The sequence below is a fragment of the Vicugna pacos genome, chromosome 6 (assembly GCF_048564905.1).
Source record: "Vicugna pacos chromosome 6, VicPac4, whole genome shotgun sequence".
In the NCBI taxonomy this organism is placed as follows: domain Eukaryota; kingdom Metazoa; phylum Chordata; class Mammalia; order Artiodactyla; family Camelidae; genus Vicugna; species Vicugna pacos.
In genome coordinates, this window is record NC_132992.1 from 63,419,232 (window position 1) to 63,440,513 (window position 21,282).

Genomic DNA, 21,282 nt, shown 5'->3' on the forward strand with positions numbered 1-21,282 from the left:
GTCCTCCTTAGAAAGGGAAAAGTGTATAGACTTATCTTTTGGAAATTCTTCTTCCCCTTTGCCCAGTTATCTACAACAACAACAACAACAAAAAAAAAAAGGGAGAAAAGGAAGAAGAGGAAACTAGTCAGGGATAGCTCAGATCAGGTGGTTCCACAGTGACAACCAGAGCAGACTCAAGACCTGGAAGAGTCCCTCCTTCAGGCTGTCCCTAACATTTTCAGGGACTCAGGCAAGCATACAAATGAAGGCTAGCATGCTACTGTTTAAAATTTTAAACATGATAAATAAGCTAACAAATTGTTAAATAAAATGTACTTATTGTACAAATATATTTTGCAAAGATATCTTTGAAATGACAAAATTGAAAGTTATAGGTAAAGCTATGGTTTGCTAGGACTAAAAGTTGGCAAAATATCCAAGATGACTAAATTTAATTATTATCGTGCACATTTGGGTTCTGTCAACGGGACAACGATAGGATAAATAATAACATTTGAATGAGTAATAACATGAAAACATACATAATTCACAATTATTCCCTAAAAGTTATGGCTTTGGTCCTTTTGGGCTGCTATATAATAAAATCACAGACTGGATAGCTTATAAGCAACAGAAATTTACTCTCACAGCTCCGAAGGCTGGAAATCCAAGATCAGAGTGCAGCATGGTCAGGTCTTGGTGAGAACCCTCTTCTGGCCTGTACACTACCGCTCATCACTGTGTCCTCATGTAGCGGAAGAGGTAAGGGAGCTTTCTGGGTTTTTTTTTTTTATAAGGGTGCTAATCCCACTCATGAGGGCTCCACCCTCATAATCAATCACTTCCCAAAGGCTTTACCTCCTAATATCATCACCTTGGATATTAGGTTTCAACATGAGTTTTGGGGGGATACAAACACTGAGATCATTGCAGTTATATTTCTTGCCTTTGCTTCAGAAATTCACCAACTTTGTTATAATTGAATTTTTATATAATTTGTTTTATTTTCTTAAAAAATAAAATGTAATTTTAAAAAATTGTAACTTCAAGTGAACAAACTGTGGATATATATTTACCCACAAAAGTATTCAAATAGAAAAGTTAAAATTGCTTTTAAATGTTTTCAAAAGAGCTATTTACTTCTAAAACATTTTTAAACTGCTTACGAAAATTAACAGGCAAAATGTCAAGTTTTAAAATATTGAGGTTTTAAATTAAAATTATTTAAAGCTTTATTTAAAAATTAACTATATAAAATATTTTATAAAAATAAAACTAGTCACAACTGAAGCATTTAATGTCTATCTGGTTGATGCAGTAAAGAAGCTTGTCTAGACTTACCTGTAAGAGTTAATTTGGGGAGGAGATCAAGATGGCAGAGTAGGAGGATGCTGAGCTCACCTCCCCCCACAGACACATCAAAAGTACATCTACACGTGGGGCAATTCTCACTGAAAACAAACTGGAGACTGGCAGAACGGCTCTTATACAACTAACGCTGTAAAGAAAGATCCACAGAGTCAGTGGGAAGGGAAAAGAAGTGATCAGGAAGGGATCTGTGCCTCTAGGAGGGGACACAGAAGTGGAGGTACCAGATGGACACAAAGATCCTGGGGCGTGAGCAGTCTGACCACATACTGGGGACCCTGGCCCTGGGATCAGGCACCAGAAAGATGATTACCCTTAGCTGCTTTGAAAAACAGTGGGACTAACAGGAGGGCTGTAAGAAACCTAGATTCCGCTTGTAAAGGATACACACACACACCTGCTTCCTCCTGGGAGCAAGGCGGAGGAAGCAGATTGAAACTGCCCAGGGCTCTGGTCAGTTTCCCATGACCACCCCAGTGCAGTCCCCAGCCCACACTGAGCACCTACTCTAGCACTTCTTGCTCCAATGCAGCGCCCCACTGGAGCGAAAGCTGCCAGTGCCAAGGAGAGTGCTCATTTGTGGTGGTCAGAGCAGGCTTGGACCTGGCATTGCATCTGAGGGGGTGAGGCGGCCATTACTGCCACTCACAGAGGCGGTGGATTGAGAGTTGTCTGGAGAAATCAAAGAGGAAATCAGAAAATACCTCAAGACAATGAGAGTAAAAACACAGCTTTCCAAAACCTATGAGATGCAACAAAAGCAGTTCTAAGAGGGAAGTTCACAGCAATACAGGCTTACCTCAAGAAACAAGAAAAGTCATGAAATGTAGTATTTGTAGTCTCAGATTCTGTATGCTTGCCACTCAATAAATGTGAAATTAAACTGAATGTTAGTCCAAATTCTGAATCACTAAAGAAGAAAGATTACACTTCTTTATTTGTAATTCTTCCCCATCCCTCCCTGTCTCTCTGTCTCTCTCCCTCCTTTCCTGGTGTTCCAATTTTTTTCTTACCTGATTTGCAAATCATTCAAAATTTAGTAAACAATTTCACCACAATAGACACGCAGAAGGCACTAGCAAAACAATCGCAGTCAATAGTTAATATTCACAAAGTTTATTATTTGCATCTGAGCATACAGAAATGAGAAAGATTATGTAGTACCCTTCTGCCTACAAGCAAATGAAGATGATCTGTAAACAGGATAATAGATTCAATGTAGCTTTAAAAATAGCTTTATTGAAGTTTAATTAATATACTATAAACTGTATACGTTAATAGTATACAATTTAATAAGTTGTAATACATATATACACAATGAAACCACCACCACAATCAAGATACTCTCATCCCCAAAGTTGCCTCATGCCCCTTTTTAGGCCCTCTCTCCTGCTGTTTGCCCCATCCCACCCCATCCCATCACATTCAAGAACTGATCTGCTTTCTGTCACTATTATTTTCATTTTCTAGAATCACTTCCTGGCTTGTAGTATCCTTACATGGTAGAAAGAAGAGAGCTCAGGTCTCTCTTCCTCTTCTTATAATGACACTAATCCCATCTGGAGGGTCCCACCATCATGACATCATCTAAACCTAATAATCTCCCAAAGTTTCATCTTCAAATGGCATTACATTGAGGGTGAAGGCTTCCAACATATGAATTTGGGTGGATAAAATTCAGTCTCTAGCAGCTGTCTTTCATATCTATACATTTTCTATCTTTCCTTTAAAACTATGTCTATCTTGACTGAAATTTGCATTCTTTCTTTTACTATCATAAATAATGCTGTGATAAACACCTTTATACATAATTCTTTGTATACATGTATAAATACTTGTGTAGGATAAACTAGAAGTTAAGTTATCCAAAGAATGTAAACACACAATTAAATTTTAGATAATATCAAATCACCCTTCAAAAAGTTGTAAAAATGTACACCACCTCAAAAAGGAAGAAATGCTGTTTCTGTAGTAACTGCCAATATGAACACTTAAAAAGCAAAAGATTTTACATACCTCTCTTACAAATGGATCATTCTCAGTCTTCATTCTATCTGATCAATCTGAAACATTTGACATAGTTAATTACTACTTCTTCTGCAAAACACTTTACTTGTCTTCCAAGGCTAAATCCTCACCTCATCTCCAGTGCATTTTCCACCTAACACACTGGACTCTCCTTTTCAATCTTCCTTCCTGGTTCCTCCTCATCTCCTTGAATTCTAAACACTGAAGTGTCTAAGGATCAGTCCTTGGTCCTCTCTCTACCTCCACCCATCCCTTGGTCAGATCACATCCAACCTCATGGATTTAAACCCCTTCTCTCCACTTGGATGACTAAGTGGCATCTAAAAACATCTAAAGCTGAATTCATGATTTTAACCCAAAAGCCTGGTCCTTCCACAGTGTTATCCAATATATTTCAACTCAGTAAATGGCGACTTTATCTTTCCAGCTGCTCAAACTAAATCTTTGTTTTCTTTTTCTTATGCCCCAGCTTCCTCTCTTCTTTCAGATTTCTGCTCAAAAAGACAGCCAGATCCCGTCTCTCACCATCATTTCCTATACTCTTAGTTTGCCTATTTTTTTTAAAGAAAGCCTGTCTCAATATCTAAAATTAGAGTATATATTTCTTCAATTGATCACTGTCTCCTCATCGAATATAAGCTGAGGGCAGGAATTTAGCTGATTTACTATGGTATCTCTAGAACTTAGAGCAGTGTTTTTGGTTTTGGTGGCATAGTGGTCACTTTATAATTATTTGATCAGTAAATGAATGAATTGTACAGGTCATACATAGATAATATAATTGGAAACTAGGCTCATGAGGTGGCAAAGGCAACACATTTAGAGATAAAGCATCCAGGGTTGGAGCCTAGCCTAAGCACAAACATGTAACTTCAGGCAACTTATCCTTCAAAGTCAATGTTGTCATCTGTAAAATGGGGTTTGTGCCATATTCTTCACAAAACAAGACACTTGGAATGGTTACTATCTACTTGAAATTACAATACACAAAAGTTTCACTACCTGCAACTTCTAGGAACATTTGCTTCAATTCTCCTCTTAATTTCACCTGCTCAGGTATAACACAACTTGAATGTACATTTTCAGAGGTTCTTACGTTGTATTTCCAAAACATCCACTTAGGCAAACTTTTGAGAATAGTAAAGGCAATCAGCAGGAAAAAAAAATCGCCAAAGATTCTCTAATTTCGTTACAGTGATGGTTGCAAAATTCTGTATATATGTTAAAAATCACTGAATCGTACACTTAAAACAGGTTAATTTTATGGTATGTAAATTTCAGCTCAATAAAACTGTTAATAAGAAACAGAGATTCTCTAATTCCATATATGCGGCTCCTGTAAGATGTCATCAGAATTTAAGAATAAGGAAAAGCCATCTACCAAAACCCCAAAACAAAAAAATGAATCAAATTCAATAGATGAGCTCCACCATTGATTACACTATCCGAAGAGATGGTTTGTAAAAGAAACCATTTGGTCAAGCCCAAAGTGACCTGAGTAACAGGAAAATTATAGAACTGTATCAGGGTAACGGTTTGTCATCTGAGCGCCAAAAGAACCAGTCAAGTTCCCTGAGCAGAGACAGCACTCAATGGATTCAACTTGCAGGACCAGAGGACTGTTCCTCAATCCTCCAAACATCCAATCTCACTTCTCCAGAGTGGACACCTATGGGGAGGAATGTCCACCCTTGTTGGTCACTTGGTATCTAACTCCAGACCTGCATGGGGGATCTGACAAAATCTAGACTAGAAATCAAGCAGGACCCTGTGGGGCCCTCCTGGGCACAAAATCCTTTCTGTGCCCCCCATTTCTTATTTGCAGGAAAAAAGCTACAGGCTCCTAGACATTCCTTAATATCAAAGAACAGATTCAAATAGTTACTAGACAGGGAAATAAGGAAAGGAAGAAACAAAGGAGGAACAATCAAGAAACTATAATGTAGCCATAAAAGCAAGATCCTCGTTTCTCCTCAAGGGATATATATAACATCTTTGAGTTCTTCTGTAGGAATGAAGGTCCCCCACCCAGGTGGAGGATGGCAACTTCAGGCTAAGCCCGAGTCCGAGCACCATGCCTTACCACCAACCAATCAGAAAAAATTCACACACCCTGCAGCCCTCACCCCAAATGTTACCTCTAAAAACTTCTCCCTGAAAACCATCAAGAGTTAGGGGTTTTAGAGCACAGGCCACCGGTCTTCTTGCTTGGCCCTTCAATAAACCTTTCTCTGCTCCAAACTCCGACTTTTGGGTTTATTTGGCCTCACTGTGCAGCAGGCACACAAACAGGCCTTCCATAGCCAACCTGCAAGGCTGAGGACCCTAACGCACACTGGTCAACCAAGGGGCTACCCGCTCAGCCTGAAGAAGCCACACGGCCCTGAGGTTGGGGTGGGGCGGGGGAACCTGAAACAGTGCGCTGGGCTTCGACTTGGCCGAGCATCAGATTCACCCCAAGGGATTTAAAAACAGGGGGGCCTCTCAGACCTTCCGATTCGGTATCGGGGTGGGAGCCCCACACAAGTCTGACGGAGCCCGGAAGGGGACTAGAACGCCCAGAACCGCCGCACATCCGGCAGGTGTAACTCCTGGGGACAGCCCGGCGCCCCACCAGGCTCCGCGCGCGGGAGCGAGGCCAAGACTCTCCAGCACAGGACCCGCGCCTTCAGCCCGCGCCGGCCTCCCGCGCCCCGGAAACTATTCTCCCCCGAGACCGCCCGCTCGGTTCCGCCCTTTGCCCCGCCACGAAACAGCTGGAGTCGACACCCGAACCGCTCTTCAGCTGGTTCCCGCCCCCACTAAGGCGCGATGTGGCACGGCTCCTTCCACCAGCCAATCACTTCCGTCAGCTAATCAGCACTATTTCCCTCGCGTCTTTTTGCCGTTTTCCGCCTGCAGCGGAACCGCAGCGTAAGTTCCCCACAGCCGAGATCCTCGCGCGTCCGCTCCCCGTAGGGCTGCGCACGCGCAGCCAAGTTCAGCGGGGCGCATGCGCAGTAGCGCGGGCTCGCGAACGGACGTAAGCGAGTGGAACGAGGGTTTCGGCGTGGCAGGAGGTGTTGCATCCCCAGTTTGGCTACGTCCACAGTGGACTTTTGAGTAGGAGTGCTGCACAGGAAGATGGACTCTGCCTAAGCAGTTGCTAAGATGTGTTGGACCGCAGGCGAAGAGTAAGGAGTGCAAGTCATAATGGCTCTTCTTTTGCGGAAGGGGACACTTCTAGGGGAAATCCGCAGTCGCCTAGACTCAGAAGAAGGGCTTGAGGTCAGCCTGTCAGACCCGTAGACAGGCATCTTGCGGCTAAGGAAAAGGGCCCTCGGCATAAAGTGCCTAGTGGTTGTGCTGCTGTCTCCTGTATTTATGTGGCAACAAGCTCCACTAATCTGACCTGAAAATGTTTCTGCCAGGGTAGTTGCAGCTGCCTGGAATCTAGAGTTGGAAGTTAGAAATCCAGATCACATTTCATCTACTTTCGAGATGAAGAAAATTCAGGTTCAACCGAGGATGTAACCAAGGGTTATGAGGCTGATTAGTTATAGATGTTCAATAACTAAAGTCTCCTTGCAGGCCACTGCTTTTTCCACCAAGGTTGAGCCTTAACACATGCGAAGTGGAGCTCCAGAAATTGACCGTTTCTCCTCAAACTCATGCTCTCCTCTATATGCTATCTCCCTAGCCTTGGACCTAAAGCCACTTTCTGGTTTGGCTTCTGAGACAATTCAGCATTCCAGTTGACCTCTCCCTCTCGCACACCTAAAAGGAAATCTGAACGCGTAGCTAGTGGATCTGGTTGTCCTGTTTACTCTTGGTCGTTTGGGTGGGTTCCAGTTTGGGACAATTAAAAACAATGCTGCCGTGACTAACTTTGTAAATGTCTTTTTGTGGAATATATACCCATTTCTGTTAGATATATATGTAGGAATGGAGTTGCTGGTTTATAAAGCAGGCGTGTGTTCAATTTTAGTTGTGGACTGTGGCAGGTAGAATAATAGCTCCCTAAAATCGTACTTGTTCTGATCCCGGGAATCTGTGAGTATATTAGGCTACCTGGCAAAAGAGAATTAAGGTTGCTAATCAGCTAACCTTAAATAGGGAGATTATTCAGCATCGTCCAGGTGGGCCTAATGTAATCACAGAGCCCTTAAAAGAGGAGGAGGGTGGCAGAAGGAGGAGAACCAGAGAAATAAAAGTTTGAAAAAGACCTTTATAATCGGAAATACTTGATGTGGCATGCTGAGATCCCTGCCGTGCTCCAGAGTGAGTTGGCACATATTTGAAAACCATGGGTGTGACCATTTAGAAGTGGTTCTCATTTTTTTAACTTGAATGAGTATTCACGATAATCATTTTCTTCCAAACTGTTATTTCTGTAAGGTCCAGTGAAACCTGACTCCTTGTACCCTGAAGATCCCTCCAAAAGTAAGCCCCACAGGAGATCCTTTTGAATGACTGTAGTAGGCATTGAGTGTCCACCTGTCCAGATTCTGACCTGTTCCTACAGAAGACATCTTGGATAAATCTAAAAGTAGTTTGGAAGATGAGCAGTTTCCTATTTTTAGAATTAGAATTATAATAAATTAGAAATTATACTATTTAAAAAGTCGCCTATTAGCTTAAATATTGGTCTATAACTAGGAAAACACTGGCAGACACTATTAAATACTAAGAAAATAAAAAACACAATACAGTCTATTGTACATTTTTAAGAATTTTTTTTAAATGGAGGTACTGGAGGTTGAACCCAGGACCTCATGCATGCTAAGCATGCACTCTACCACTGAGTTATACCCTCCCCTCCAATTTTTAAGAATTCTTAATGACTTTCCTACCCTTCAGCACTTCATATCTGATTTTCAAACTCTCAGTTAAACAAATAGATTAGATTCAAATTATGGACTATAACTTTACTTGGATTTTTAAGAGGGTATACCCCAAAAACTGTTCATTCTAGAAACAGGCCGTTAACTATAGATACGAATATTCCAACTAAGAACAAATGCTGATTAATATCCTATTTAAAATACAGTTAATAAATATAATTAGATAATACTATATATTACAACTAACAATCCAGACTAGACCATAAGTAAATGTATAGAACAAGATTACAACAAAGAAAAGTGAATTGGCAAATATCAAAGGAGAGAACAGATTCATGTGAAAAGTTTCCAATGCATTTTATTCATAATGTAACCATATTCAAGATGCTGGAGGAAAGGTCCATATCTGCTGAGTTCTTGTTAACAGAACTTCTTTATTCATTATCCTGCCCAGTCTGACACTCAGAAGCAATCTTTGGTTTGTTAGATGCTTCATATACTTGTATAATAAGCCTTAGGTGATTGATGATTTTCTTGTCTGCTGTTTTCACGTTAAATCCCAACATCTTCATAATAGTTTCTCGAAAGTCAGCAAGCTACAAAGAACCACCACAATAATCAACACATGTCATTAGTTTTGGTCACCTACTTACTGTGTACAATGAAACTGGTATTAAAAATTTAGTTTTATTAAACATTTCTTTATGAAATGCAACATATCCTACATTCAAATAAGTATTTTTAAGCTTAAAAACTTTTATTACAAGAACTCTAAAGTTAACGTTTGCATTTTAAGATCTGTTTTTATTTTTTAAAGGCTTATAGACTAAATCTAATTAATTGCTGCTTGTTACTCATCCATGAGGTAATTACTTTTTGGATTTCTGATTTGCTGTAGGTAATAGCAGATCCCTAAATACATATCTCTTTGCCCATCCTCCAAAAACTATAGTGACCAACAAGGAGAGCAGATAAAACCACCTATAAATCAATCATGCCTAAAGCCTAAACAGGGAATGCCAAAGACTTTCAGGTTGCATTTCAGTGGGGAAATAAATATCCTAAACCAACAGAGGCAGCTCCAGAGCCCACCCTTGAGGATGCAGCTGGTTTCCTCTGGTGTCCCAGAAACGGGACAGTTCATAAATGGGGAAATACTAAGAACAAGTATGAGACCTGGTAGAACAGAATACTTGCAAGTGGTGAAGGAAAGGAAAGGGGCTTAGAAGCATGTGAGACCAGAAATGGCAGTTCTAGAGGGCAAGGGTTTCTGAAGGGAGAAGTTGCTGCTTGAAAGGGTGAGGTGTTCCTTGGAGGCTCAGTGATAAAGGAAAAGAAAAAAGCAAGCACTGGAAATTAAGGGACTTATATAAACTAGAGTATTGCAGAATCAGGTATCGCATAAACCCCTTCTCAAAATTAAAAGCTTTACTTTCTTAACTTTAGAAACTGCACTCACTGTGTCAACAGAAGAGGGTGGTATTGAGCTAAGAAACCTAGTAAGTAAACCCTGCCCCCTGACTACCCTAAAGTAGAAATGCCTGAAATTAAGAGGGCAGGGCAAATAAAGGGATTTTTAAATGAATAGATAAATAGCAAATATCCATACAGAATTACTATAAGGAAACAGAAAGGCAGTATCATCCAAACTGTTCAAGTGGTGAAAATACTCCCTCCAAAAAACAGCCATGAAGCAAAGGAAATCTGTTTGACACACCTGATATGAATTAAATAGTAATTAAACAAGGATTTGCAGACATGGAGGAAAAACACCTTTCTTTTGCATCCGATATGCAATAATTCAGAATAGAAATGGACAAAAAAGATGTCTAAGATGCCTAATGGGTAAGGAAAATGTGATGATTGAATGCAGGTGAGAAAAGCCAAAATCGTCTCAGAAATGAAGAGTAAACTACAGAGTGCCCAAAGGAGAAGAGATGGGGATGAAAATACAAGGGACACTGAGGAGAAGAATAAAAAAAAATCAAGAAAATGAATATGCAGAAGTTTAAAAGTGGGAAAAAGTTAAATTATAATATCATGATTTTATGTTTTAAGAATCTCTTAAGGGAATTGGTTGAAATTTCATATTCCTTAAGCAACTAATATATGAAGGTGTGACATGCAATCCCACAATAACCCAAAAGTATCATTTAGGCTTTTAAAAATTCTCTTAAAATATCTTCTTTATAAATCTAGTGAAAATGTACCCAAATTTAGAAGCACTACATGCTTGCCCTAGAAAGTGACCTAGCCCAAACATATGGTTTCCCCTGAGCTTCCATTCTTTCTCATCCCTACCCTCTCTGGCTAGTTAGAGGATGTGTTCACAAACCTAAGCTAAGATGATCATATATCCCATTCCTTCCCGCCGTGAATTCACCAAGGATAGGCATTTAACCTAGGCTGGGCTTGTAAGACCCTTTCCTGGGATACTCCCTCCTGCTACAGAAACTCTAACTACAAAACTCTGTGGCTGTCAGTCAGACAAGTTAACAGAGAGATGCCAAGAAGAAATGGTGAGAAAGGCCTTATATTGGAGGTTCCAGGTGCTGATCCGGGGCCCAGGCGCACGTCTGCCCTCTCAGAGCTCTGGTTGTTTAACTCCCTTTGATTCCACAAGCCAATCAATTCCCTTTTGTCTAAGTTAGGTAGAGTATAAATTGAGGTGGGTGTTTATCACTTCAACTTAAAGAATCTTAATATAGTAATTTTTTAAAAAAACCTTCTCTTGTTGTCCCGGTACTTCTTCTGTGCCCTTTGTTGTGCAGAGCTCAGGAGTGACGGTTTCTAACATCGGATGGGCCCTCTCTTTGTTCCATCTTGCCTCTTGCTTAGCAGAGTCTAGTGCAGTTTTCAAGTCTGTTTCCATAACTGCCTTCCCTTTCATTGCTTCAGCTTCTATTAAAGATTGCCTAAGCTTCTCAATTGTTTTGTCCTGTGAGGGTAAGGGTTGGGGAAAGGGAGATGACTGTGATTAGATCTCCTCTAAATAACAGATAGGCATGATGCATGATAACTCATGCTTCTTTTCCTCCTTTTTTTTTTAAGAGCTAGATAATGGAAAAGAAAAAACATTCCACAATTTATGAATTAAGAGGACATTTCTCCACCATCAAACTCATCCATAACCAAGTCACTGAGCACTTTTATAAACTAGGCACTTGGGATTTAAAGAGGTTTAACATGTGTTCCATGTCCTCAAAAGTCTTCCAGTTTGAGCTAATCAAACACAGAAAGAGAAAATAACTGGCTGCAGTGAGAAAAATTCTTGATAAACTGGCAAAAAAAATTTTGATCAATAAGTATCTAGTGCATCTTCTGTTTAAAGCATAAAATGTATGCTTGAAATCCTACAACTGAACCTTGATATAGAGAAGATCCAAAGAGGATCCCCCCAAAATGACTAAAACTTTTAACTATTAACCCAAAAACACAAGTAAGATTAAACCAAAAAGCAAGGGATCTAGATGCCTAACATTTAGAATACCAGCAACATTTGAGGAGGATACCACGGGGCTTCACTGGGACTGATAATACTCTGATTTTTAAGATGAGTGGTAGATTTGCAGGCATCTAATTTTATTATTCTATATGCTTTACTATTATATATATATTTCATATGTATGTAAAATAATTTTCATGTTAATTTAATTTCAGTGAGAAACATGCAGCAAAAATACTAACTGACCCAAGCATAAATGAATTTTTGAAAGCCTCACTTCCTTTACTTACTTTAAGCACATTTACTCTTGTCAGTTGAGTTTTCATATTTTCATTTGACAATTTCAAATCACTGAGCTGTTTCTGAAGTTTCTGAACTTTCTCCTCTAATCTTTGAGTTGTAACAATCTGCAAATTCTTCTGAATAGTCCATAATGTTTCTTGCTTATTGTCTTTCTCAGGCTGCTTGAATGTCTTCTCATGCTCATCCACCTGGGAGGTCTTAATCCTGGAGTTTTCCTTCGTAGAAGTCAACAGTATCAAACAAGTTATGCTTTACAGTGGTACTTCACACTACCACACTAGATCTACTCTAGACTAATAAACTGCAGTCTTAATTCTTAGGTATTTGTAAAATATTTTTACTATAAATATGCATTATTAAAATAATCCAGAAAATAAAATATGACAATAAAAGTGATGGCTTAATGCTAACAAGGATACAGTTAAGTAGACAATGTTATAAACACCAGGTGATAGCATAAATTAGTTCAACTTTTCTAAGAATGTATAAGGAAATAATCAAATATTTAGATAAAGATTCAAGCACAAAGATATTCTTTACAACATTATTCATTACATGAAAAAAACAAAGTGAATGTCAAAAATTACATATGATTGATAATACATTTCTTAGAAATCAGGTTTTCCAAAAATTTACTAAGAGAAAGTACTAATGATATAGTTGAATGAAAGAAGCAGGATAAAAAAAGTTATGCCTATCTTAATAATGTTAAAATATTCATGGAAAATAATCAGAAGAAAACATACCTCTATGTTAACACTGGTTATCTCAAAGTGGCAGAATTACTGGTTATTTTAATTGTACTCTTTCTACTATTCTGTACTTTAAAAAGTTACTACCAGAAAAAAAGAGAGAGAGAGAAAGAATAGGTGCATATTTAATAAAGATACCATATATTTTCATTGTATATAACCTTAAAACTAATAAAATGTATTAAAAAGAACCACTAGTTCTTTCCAAAAAGAAAAGATACTCCAGGCAAGTCTGGTTAAAGAAGGAAGAAAATATGAAAATATGCAATATTAGGAAGGAGAAACACATAGAACTAATGTACGTAAGTTAATTTTATTATGAGAAAGAAGTTATTTAAAATGTCATCACAAATGTTTTAATCCATTAAAAGAAATAAAACAGGTAACATATTAAAGAACAAAAATCAGAATGGCACCATTTTTTCAATAACACATTGGAAATTAGAAGACAATGGAATAATGCGTTCAAATCTCTCTGTGAAAATAAAGTCTAAATCCAACTGAGTGTGAAGGTTAAAAACAAAAGACTTTGCTATTCATGCAAAGATTCAAAAAAATTTCACTCTGCAATATACCACTTCTTAGAAATCTATTAGAGGATGCACCCCAGCAAAATAAGAAAGTAAACCCAAAGAGAGGAATATAAGAGTTTCAGGAAATAGTACAACCTAATTAGGAGACTGGAGAAGAAAAGTCACAGGATCATAGCTGTGCCCAAGCCCACTGAGCACAGTCCAGACTGAAGCAAGAGAATTAAGGACTTTGGATGGGAAAGAATCATCTGATGTTGTATCTGGGGGGAAACTAATAAATGAATGTTGAAAATTATATATATGAAAACACAAGAAAAATATTAACTCTAGGAATAATAACATGTACTACAAGAAAAGAAAGGCGTCAAGAGTATAGTATTTGGCATTTTGTAAACATTAGCATCATAGCGAAGTAAATGCTGATTATGGATTTAGCTAAAAATATTGATATAACCATATTGGGAAGATGGAAGGAGGAGGTGGGAAAGTGGTATAAGAGAGAGAAATCTTCATCTATCATATAATAGTATGTCAACAGATAATGTCTAAAATAAATAACTAAAGATATAGCAGTATAAGCAAATTATTTAGGAAAATAGAATTTACTAATAGAAGTAATAGCTACAAGGGTTAAAGTTAGTTCCCTCTGGGAAAGAGGACAGGTGGAGATAGAGAATGGGGCTACTACTTTTCAATGGGAGACTTTTGGTATATTTGATTTTTTTAATGTACATGTCCATAATATATATGCATAAGTGTAAACAATAAAAAATCTACATAACTTTAGATCAAAGAAGAAATAGAAATCAACAGCAAAATTATACACATATATAAAACATGGTAAAAGAACACTTCATATTAAAATGTGTTGGGAGGGATATAGCTCAGTGGTAGAATACATGCCTAGCATGCATGAAGTCCCAGGTTCAATTCCCAGTACCTTCATTTAAAAAATAGATAAATAAACCTAATTACTCGTCAAAAAAACAAACAATAAAATAATAAATAATAATAAAATGTATTGGGCAAGCTACAAAGGAGTATGTATAGCCCTTGCTGCTTTTATGATTTAAAACAAAGAACCCAAAACAAGCATATTTACATAAGGAAAAAGATAAATTAGGAATGTAGATTTAAATAAAGATACCATATATTTCATTATTTATACATCAAAAATAAACTGGTAAAATGTATTTATTAAAAGAACCATTGGTTCTTTGGAAAGATAAAACAGATGCCCCAGGCAAACCTGGTTAAAGAGGAAAGAGAGGAAGTGAAAACACGTATAATTAGGAAGGAGAAACATACAGAATGCATAGATGTAGAAAAGATGAAAATAGTTCTAAAACACTACTAATTTACAGTTTATATTAAACTTTAAAATACTCACACATTGTAGTCCTGTATTCCCACATTTAGAACCCAACTCCATAGAGGGAGAAAGCACCAATGTAGAAACATATACGTATAAACATACTTATTGCATCATTATTTGTAGTGGCATAAAAAGTGGAAATAAGAATGACCAGTAGTATATTAATAAGGAATTTGTCGATTATGTAAGTTATATATACACACTGTGGAATACTATGCAGCTTTTAAAGGAATGACTTAAGCTATATCTTTTGACCTAAAGAAAGATCATAACATACTTGCTTCTTACCAAGTAAGAAGAGTATTTTGACTAGTACAGTCCCAATTTTGTAAAAAAACACCACCTACATGTATGTACTCATATATTTCCATAACCATGGCAATGGTTGTAGAAGACATAGGCACACTGGTTACTGAGGTGAAGTAGGCAGAAAGAATGTTGGAGAAGATTATGATTGTTTTCTTCAAAACTTTTAGCATGGATTCAAGGGTTGTGGAAAGCATGTATTATTTGTATATGCTTAAAATTCAATATAGTATTTTTAAAATTTGAATGGAAATGACTCATCATCAATTACATACTCAAGAGGAGAGGTAGTCGCTGGATTCATCTTTGGACTCTGTTGAGTACGTTGTCAATACTACTGCATCAAGGGCTGGAGGTTTTTAAAAGGTGAATGACCAAAACATGTTGGATCGATGAATGAGTGAATGGGAATGAGAAACTGAGTGAGTAGAGAGTGAATGAGTTTACGCTTTGGGGCATAGTAGTTATAGAAATAGTATAACATAGGTATGGGTATGACAGGCAACTCTGTGAAGAGGTAGAGAAATAGCATCAAAATGCCCTGAAAATGGATTATACTGCATCCTACCTATTCCCACCCCACTTTCAGGGTTGACTTTTTCCTTATAGATGCAGAGAAGCAGAAAATAGAGAAGTTAATGATCTATAAGATGATTATTGAAGAGTTTTATCAACAGCCCCTTCCCAATACCCATCATATCTAGCTGACACAGTACACCTGAAATTCCACCTTCAGAGAGTCATTCCTTTGCGTTCCTTTCCCTCGAATCCTTCTTAAAAAGTACATTAAGAAAAACATTAACAAATCCCCATACAATAAATATCAAACATGTATAGTAGAGAAATGGGAGATACGGAGTAAAGAGAGGCTTTTTGATAAAATCAGAAACTTTAAAAGTTTGTAGCAAATTTTCCTCTTTCCTAATATTAAGAAAAGTACAAATAGCATTAACAGCTTTAAACGTTAGATAATATAATGATCATTTTCATTGTCAAAGAAACACCTTATACTTCAGAAAAATTCTTACTTTGTTCATGTCCAAGTCTAATCTCTCTTGAAAAAGGTCATTAATAGCAGTTTTTCCTTCCAGACGTTTCAAGGGTCTTATTTGTTCTTTATACTTTTCATCAGTTTGGGATGATTCTCCAGCAGTTTTTTCACATTTAGGATACAGCTTCTCCAGTCGCTTAGTGAGCATCTGAATTTCCTGCTGGAGGCCTTCAGTTCTCTGCAGTGAAAAAAAGCAGATAAGACATCCTGATGGTCCATGATTTCTATTTCACCTCAAAACAATGTGCAAGTTCTACTTATACTGACATTGTAGTAACATTAAGTTACTAAATGGATGAATGGGGACAATTTTAAGAAGACTTGACATGTATAAGCTGGTTTTTAAAAAAAAGAAACAGGTTTGATATACAAAAATAAGACATTTTAGGGAGTACTGAGAAATAAAATTGTATAAAGGATTTTAAGAGAGCAGAGTGTAAAAACTTTGGAACTGTACAATAAAGACTACTAAGTAGCAGGTTTTACTAATACATTGAATTTAAGCAATACCTATCTTCATTTGAATTTTATGGTGGAGAGTCATGAAATTTTTACCAAAATGATTTAGACATAACAAGGAGATATACCACTTAAACTTGCTGGTTCAATCTTTTGATAGACTCGACCAGTAAAATCAAACTAATGACTGATTTTACAATTAATTTTATGCACAGATTAAACGGACAGGAACTATGCTTCCCCAACCCCTACCCCACCCCTGGTCCTGCCAAAATTTACAAATGAAATGAAAGCACAGAGAGGAAGTAATCTGCCCAAGAGCACACAGCTGACAATGGCAGAGCTGGGATTCAAACCAGGCCTCTGCTCTTGACACACTGCACTAGGTCTACTGTGATAATGGACATCCTTTTCCCTTTTATCACTGCAGTAATAAAAATAAAATCAGAGCCACAGAGTTTATGAAGTCAGCTAATATCAAAATCCACATCTTAAACAAATTTGAAAGAGTAAGTCATCTATCAGTATATATACTTACAGACTTCCAAGATTGCCCATTAGCACCAGTTTCCTGAATGCTCTCTTTCACAGCTTCCTCCATGGCTGGTATGGGTTCAACACTGTTGCTGGGAAGAGTAGACAACCGACTGAGGAATTTCTGGTAGTGGGATCGTGCAGTTTTAGTTTCCCAGCTGAATGAATATGGAGGTTTGTCTAACTCGCATATTTTTTTTTCCTTATGGTTCAAATCTTGTTGACATTTATCCCAAATTTTCTGCCCATGTTTTGGTCCTTCAGAGTGAAAAATGTCTCTCTCCAAGTTCTTGGCTAGGATACCTTCATCCTTATCCTAAATATGTCAACACACATGTTAAATGTCCCATTTGGAATTTAATATTGAGACATCTACTTCCTTTTTTGAAATATTAAATATAGACATAAGACATAAGACAAAACTTCAGGAGAAAAAGCTCTCAACAGAAAGAGTTACAGAGTCATGAGAAAGACAAGGGCATACTCAAAAAAGTAAACTAGAACATCAAGAGATATTAAAGTGATGTTATGGAGAAACTGTTTTGAGAACATAGGAAATTTAGCTTAGAGAAGCAGCTAACCAAACCACTCCAGTTTATGGGGGAACTCTTTACAGAAAATTTTGAGCTAATAAGTATAGAAAGCATGATAGAATTTTAAAACTCAGCATTTTGCTTCTCCTAACAAAATAACTGGTTCAGGCAAGGATCATAAGTGAATGCTAATACAATTAAGTGAAAAGTTGGCAGGGAAATGGATATTTTCATAAAGACTTAATTATGATTCTAAAACATCATTTAATAGTAACAGCTTTGATAATGTAAAAGCATAAATAAAAGACTTCACATTTCTTTCGCTCAACCTTTCCCTTATAAGCACCCTACTTCCATTATAAACAGGAGAAAAATAAAAGATAATGCTTGTACTTCTCCCCCACCCCAGCTCCCAGGAAGATTCTGTCTTTATAAATTCTAGTCTTCTTTCCACCCTCTTGCCACCTTCAACTCTGAAAGCTGAGTAAACATGTTTATTTTCTGGGTTTTTTGTCATGTGAAACTGGTAAATAGAAGGGGACCTAGAGTTGTTGAAATAATGATGGGTTTGTATCACTAAAAGTCTAGGAAAAAAACGGCGAATAAAAGAGCAGTGGTTAAAAAAAAAAGCAGATCTGCATGGACTCTGATGTGGGAGAGTTTTTCAGAGATGTGGCAGATAGGTCAGAGAAGTGAAAAAACAATGGGAAGTGCTACTGTGAATTACTTGAAAGAGGTGATTAAAAATTGAAATTACTATAAACTACTCTGAAAGTAGTTGCTGAATTTTTTGACGTGGAAGCCCTCACATTAATTGGATCACGATGGACCTTGTTTTACATTCAGATTGTATAATAAACAATGACAGCCTAAGGATTTCAAAATAGACTTTTACCACTTCCTTGACGACAGTCTGTCCCCCATCCTCCTCCAACATTCTTCCATGAAACTGCTACTCATCCTGAGAATTGCTGTCTACTGCGGACCAGCCTTACCTCTTCTTTCTAAACCCAACACATGCCATAATTCTAGACATCAGTGTCCAGGGTAGATGATCCACCAATTTAGTTCTGTGACTCCTGCGCTTCAGTTTCAATGACTTTCACCTACACCCTCCTTCAACCCTTATACCCAGACCCCAAAGCCCAGATTTTTGTCAGCAGCAGGTACTAACCAATACTGGAAATTTAAAACTCCAATATTTCACTCTCCAAACACCACCTCTTCTCCCAGATCTCTCACAGTTCCATTCCCTATAATCTTTTCTTTGGTAACATAGAGACCTTCAGATCCTTCGTGCCCTTTCTCTCCACATCTCAGAAAGACTTCCCATCTACTATGCTGTACTACTACCTCTGATCCTCCAGAGAGGAGGACCAACGAGCCACTCAACATTTGTCAATTATCTCCGAGAGTAAGACAAGGTAATAAAAATCTGGTTTCTTCAAAAATCAGTCAAAGTATATTCTCACCTTCATTTTGAAACTACTGAAGGAATCTTCTTGTCCTTCCATATTCATACAAGGGGTGAATCTGTTAGCACCTGCTAACTTTTTCTCCAAATGGTCTGGTTTTCTCTCTGCCTTTTTTCTTTCAACCAGATGTACCCTGTGTAACATACTGACAGGTAACCATATCATAAGACCAAGTCAATCAATTTTCAATAATTAAAATAAAAAGAAATATCTTCCATTTAAAGTACATTTAAATATACATATCACATAAAAATGGATTTCTTATGAAAAGAGCTATGCAGTTAACCAATTATTTCTAGAGAGAGATGAGAAATGGTACACAAATGGAGAGAAAAACAATCCAGCATTAAGTCCTGGGGGAGGTCAATTCTGAAACCATCCTTTTCCAGAGGAAATGTGCATATGAATACCTGTCTGCCACTATGGTAATATTGTGATGATCAGGAGGTTCCATGTGGGTGCAAGTACAGTGGGCCCTCCATATTTGTGGGTTCCACATTCGCAGACTCAACCAACCATGGATTGAAAATATTTTAAAAAAATTTTTAAGCAAAACTTGAATTTGCTGTACATCAGCAACTATTTACACAGCATTTACATCATAATACATACTATAAGTAATCTAGAGATGATTTAAAGTACATGGGAGGATGTGCATAGGTTAAATGTAAATCCTATGCCATTTTATGAAAGGGACTTAGCATCTACAGATTTTTGGTATCCTCAGGGGTCCTGGGACCATCCCTGTGGACACTGAGGGACAAGGGATGAAAGATAAGGATTAAGAACAACTGTACTCTTATTTTAGTAACACCTGAAGGGGCTCCTCAAATGAATCCCTGAATGGGATTCCATGAGGGGTAAAGGAATTAAAAATAATGATACAGCAATAGAGAATAGCATATGCAAAAACGTGTTTTATTACCAAATATACAAACAGCTAATTATTTGGCTCTTATTTTGATTACCAATTGCAATACTTAAAAGCATCCAGTTAGAATGGAAAATCAAATCTCTTTGCAAATAACATGGTCTTATATAGAGAAAATCCTAAGGAATCCACATACACACACATAAATACAAAACTATAGGCGCTAATAAATAAGTTCAGTAAGGTTGCAGGACACAAGATCAATATACAAGAATCAATTATATTTCTATTCCTTGAAAATGAACAATCCAAAAAAGAAATTAAGGAAACAGTTCTATTTCCAATGCATAAAAAGAATAAAATACTTAGAATTAAATCTAACAAAAGAAATATGACATGTATGCTAAAAACTACAAAATACTGTTGAAAGAAATTGAAGATCTAAATAAATGGAATGATGCCCCATATTCATGGATTGGAAGATTTAATATTAAGATGACAAAAAAAAAGATGGCAGTACTCCCCCAAACTGACCTATAAATTCAATACAATCCCTATCAAATCCTAGCTGCCTTTTTAACAGAAGTTGACAAATCAATCTTAAAATTCATATAGAAAAGGAAAGGACCCAGAGTAGCCAAAACAATCTTGAAAAAGACTTAGACTTCAAAACTTACTACAAAGCTACAGTAATCAAAACAGTGTGGTACTGGCCTAAGAATTGATATATAGACCAATGGAATAGAATTGAGAGTCCACAATTAAACCTATACATTTATGGTCAACTCTCTTTTTTAGTAAGATTATCAAGACAACTCAACACAAGAAATAAGTCTCTTCAAGAAGTGGTGTTGGGACAATTAGTAGATCTTCAAATGAAAAAGAATGCATTTGGATTCCTTAACTCACACCATATACAAAAATTATTCAAAATGGATCATAGACATAAAGTTAATTGCTAAAACAATAACTATTAAAAGAAAGCATATGTGTAAATCTTCATAATAGTGGATTAGACAATAGTTTCCTAGATATAACACCAAAGACACAAATGACAAAAAAAGAGAAACTTCATTAAAATTTTAAAATGTTGTGCTTTTATCATATATCTGATAAGGGTCTAGTACCCAGAATATGTAAAGAACACTTACAACTCAACAATAAAAAGACAAATAACTCAATCTGAAAATGGACAAAGAATCTGAATAGATATTTCTACAAAGAAGATACACAAATAGCCAATAATCCCATGAAAAAATGCTCAATAGCTTTAGTCATTATGAAGATGCAAATTAAAATCACCATGAAATACAACTTCCTATCCACAAGAATGCTATAATAAAAAAAATGAACAATGACAAGTGTTGGTGAGGATGTGGAGAAATTGGAATCCCTATACATTGTTGGTGGGAATGTAAAATGGTGCAACTGCCTTGGAAAACAG

At 37.1% G+C, this 21,282-nt stretch overlaps 1 protein-coding gene and 1 long non-coding RNA gene across 6 annotated transcripts in view; both read right to left on the reverse strand.

The window, feature by feature from the left end:
* Positions 1 to 2,450: 2,450 nt before the first annotated feature.
* Positions 2,451 to 6,312, reverse strand: LOC140696950 (uncharacterized). 2 transcript variants are annotated; one of them, XR_012073676.1, is made up of 2 exons: positions 6,148 to 6,312; positions 2,451 to 3,413 (listed from the first exon to the last, which is right to left on the reverse strand). It is a non-coding gene; the product is annotated as an uncharacterized lncRNA (long non-coding RNA). The 2 variants fall into 2 exon arrangements; XR_012073675.1 differs by having other exon boundaries at positions 5,869 to 6,312.
* Positions 6,313 to 8,533: 2,221 nt separating this feature from the next.
* Positions 8,534 to 21,282, reverse strand: part of LOC102534605 (coiled-coil domain-containing protein 170-like) — a 36,817-nt gene continuing 24,068 nt past the window's right edge. For 2 of the 4 annotated variants that reach the window (XM_031679130.2, XM_072963207.1), the window contains exons 5-10: positions 18,965 to 19,112; positions 16,964 to 17,275; positions 15,944 to 16,144; positions 11,937 to 12,164; positions 10,927 to 11,139; positions 8,534 to 8,797 (exon numbers count right to left, since the gene is read on the reverse strand). In XM_031679130.2, the coding sequence (XP_031534990.1) occupies positions 8,636 to 8,797; positions 10,927 to 11,139; positions 11,937 to 12,164; positions 15,944 to 16,144; positions 16,964 to 17,275; positions 18,965 to 19,112 (1,264 nt within the window). In that variant the 3' untranslated portion in view covers positions 8,534 to 8,635. The remainder of the gene's footprint in view (positions 8,798 to 10,926; positions 11,140 to 11,936; positions 12,165 to 15,943; positions 16,145 to 16,963; positions 17,276 to 18,964; positions 19,113 to 21,282) is intronic. The other 2 variants (XM_072963209.1, XM_072963210.1) reach the window with 2 other exon arrangements.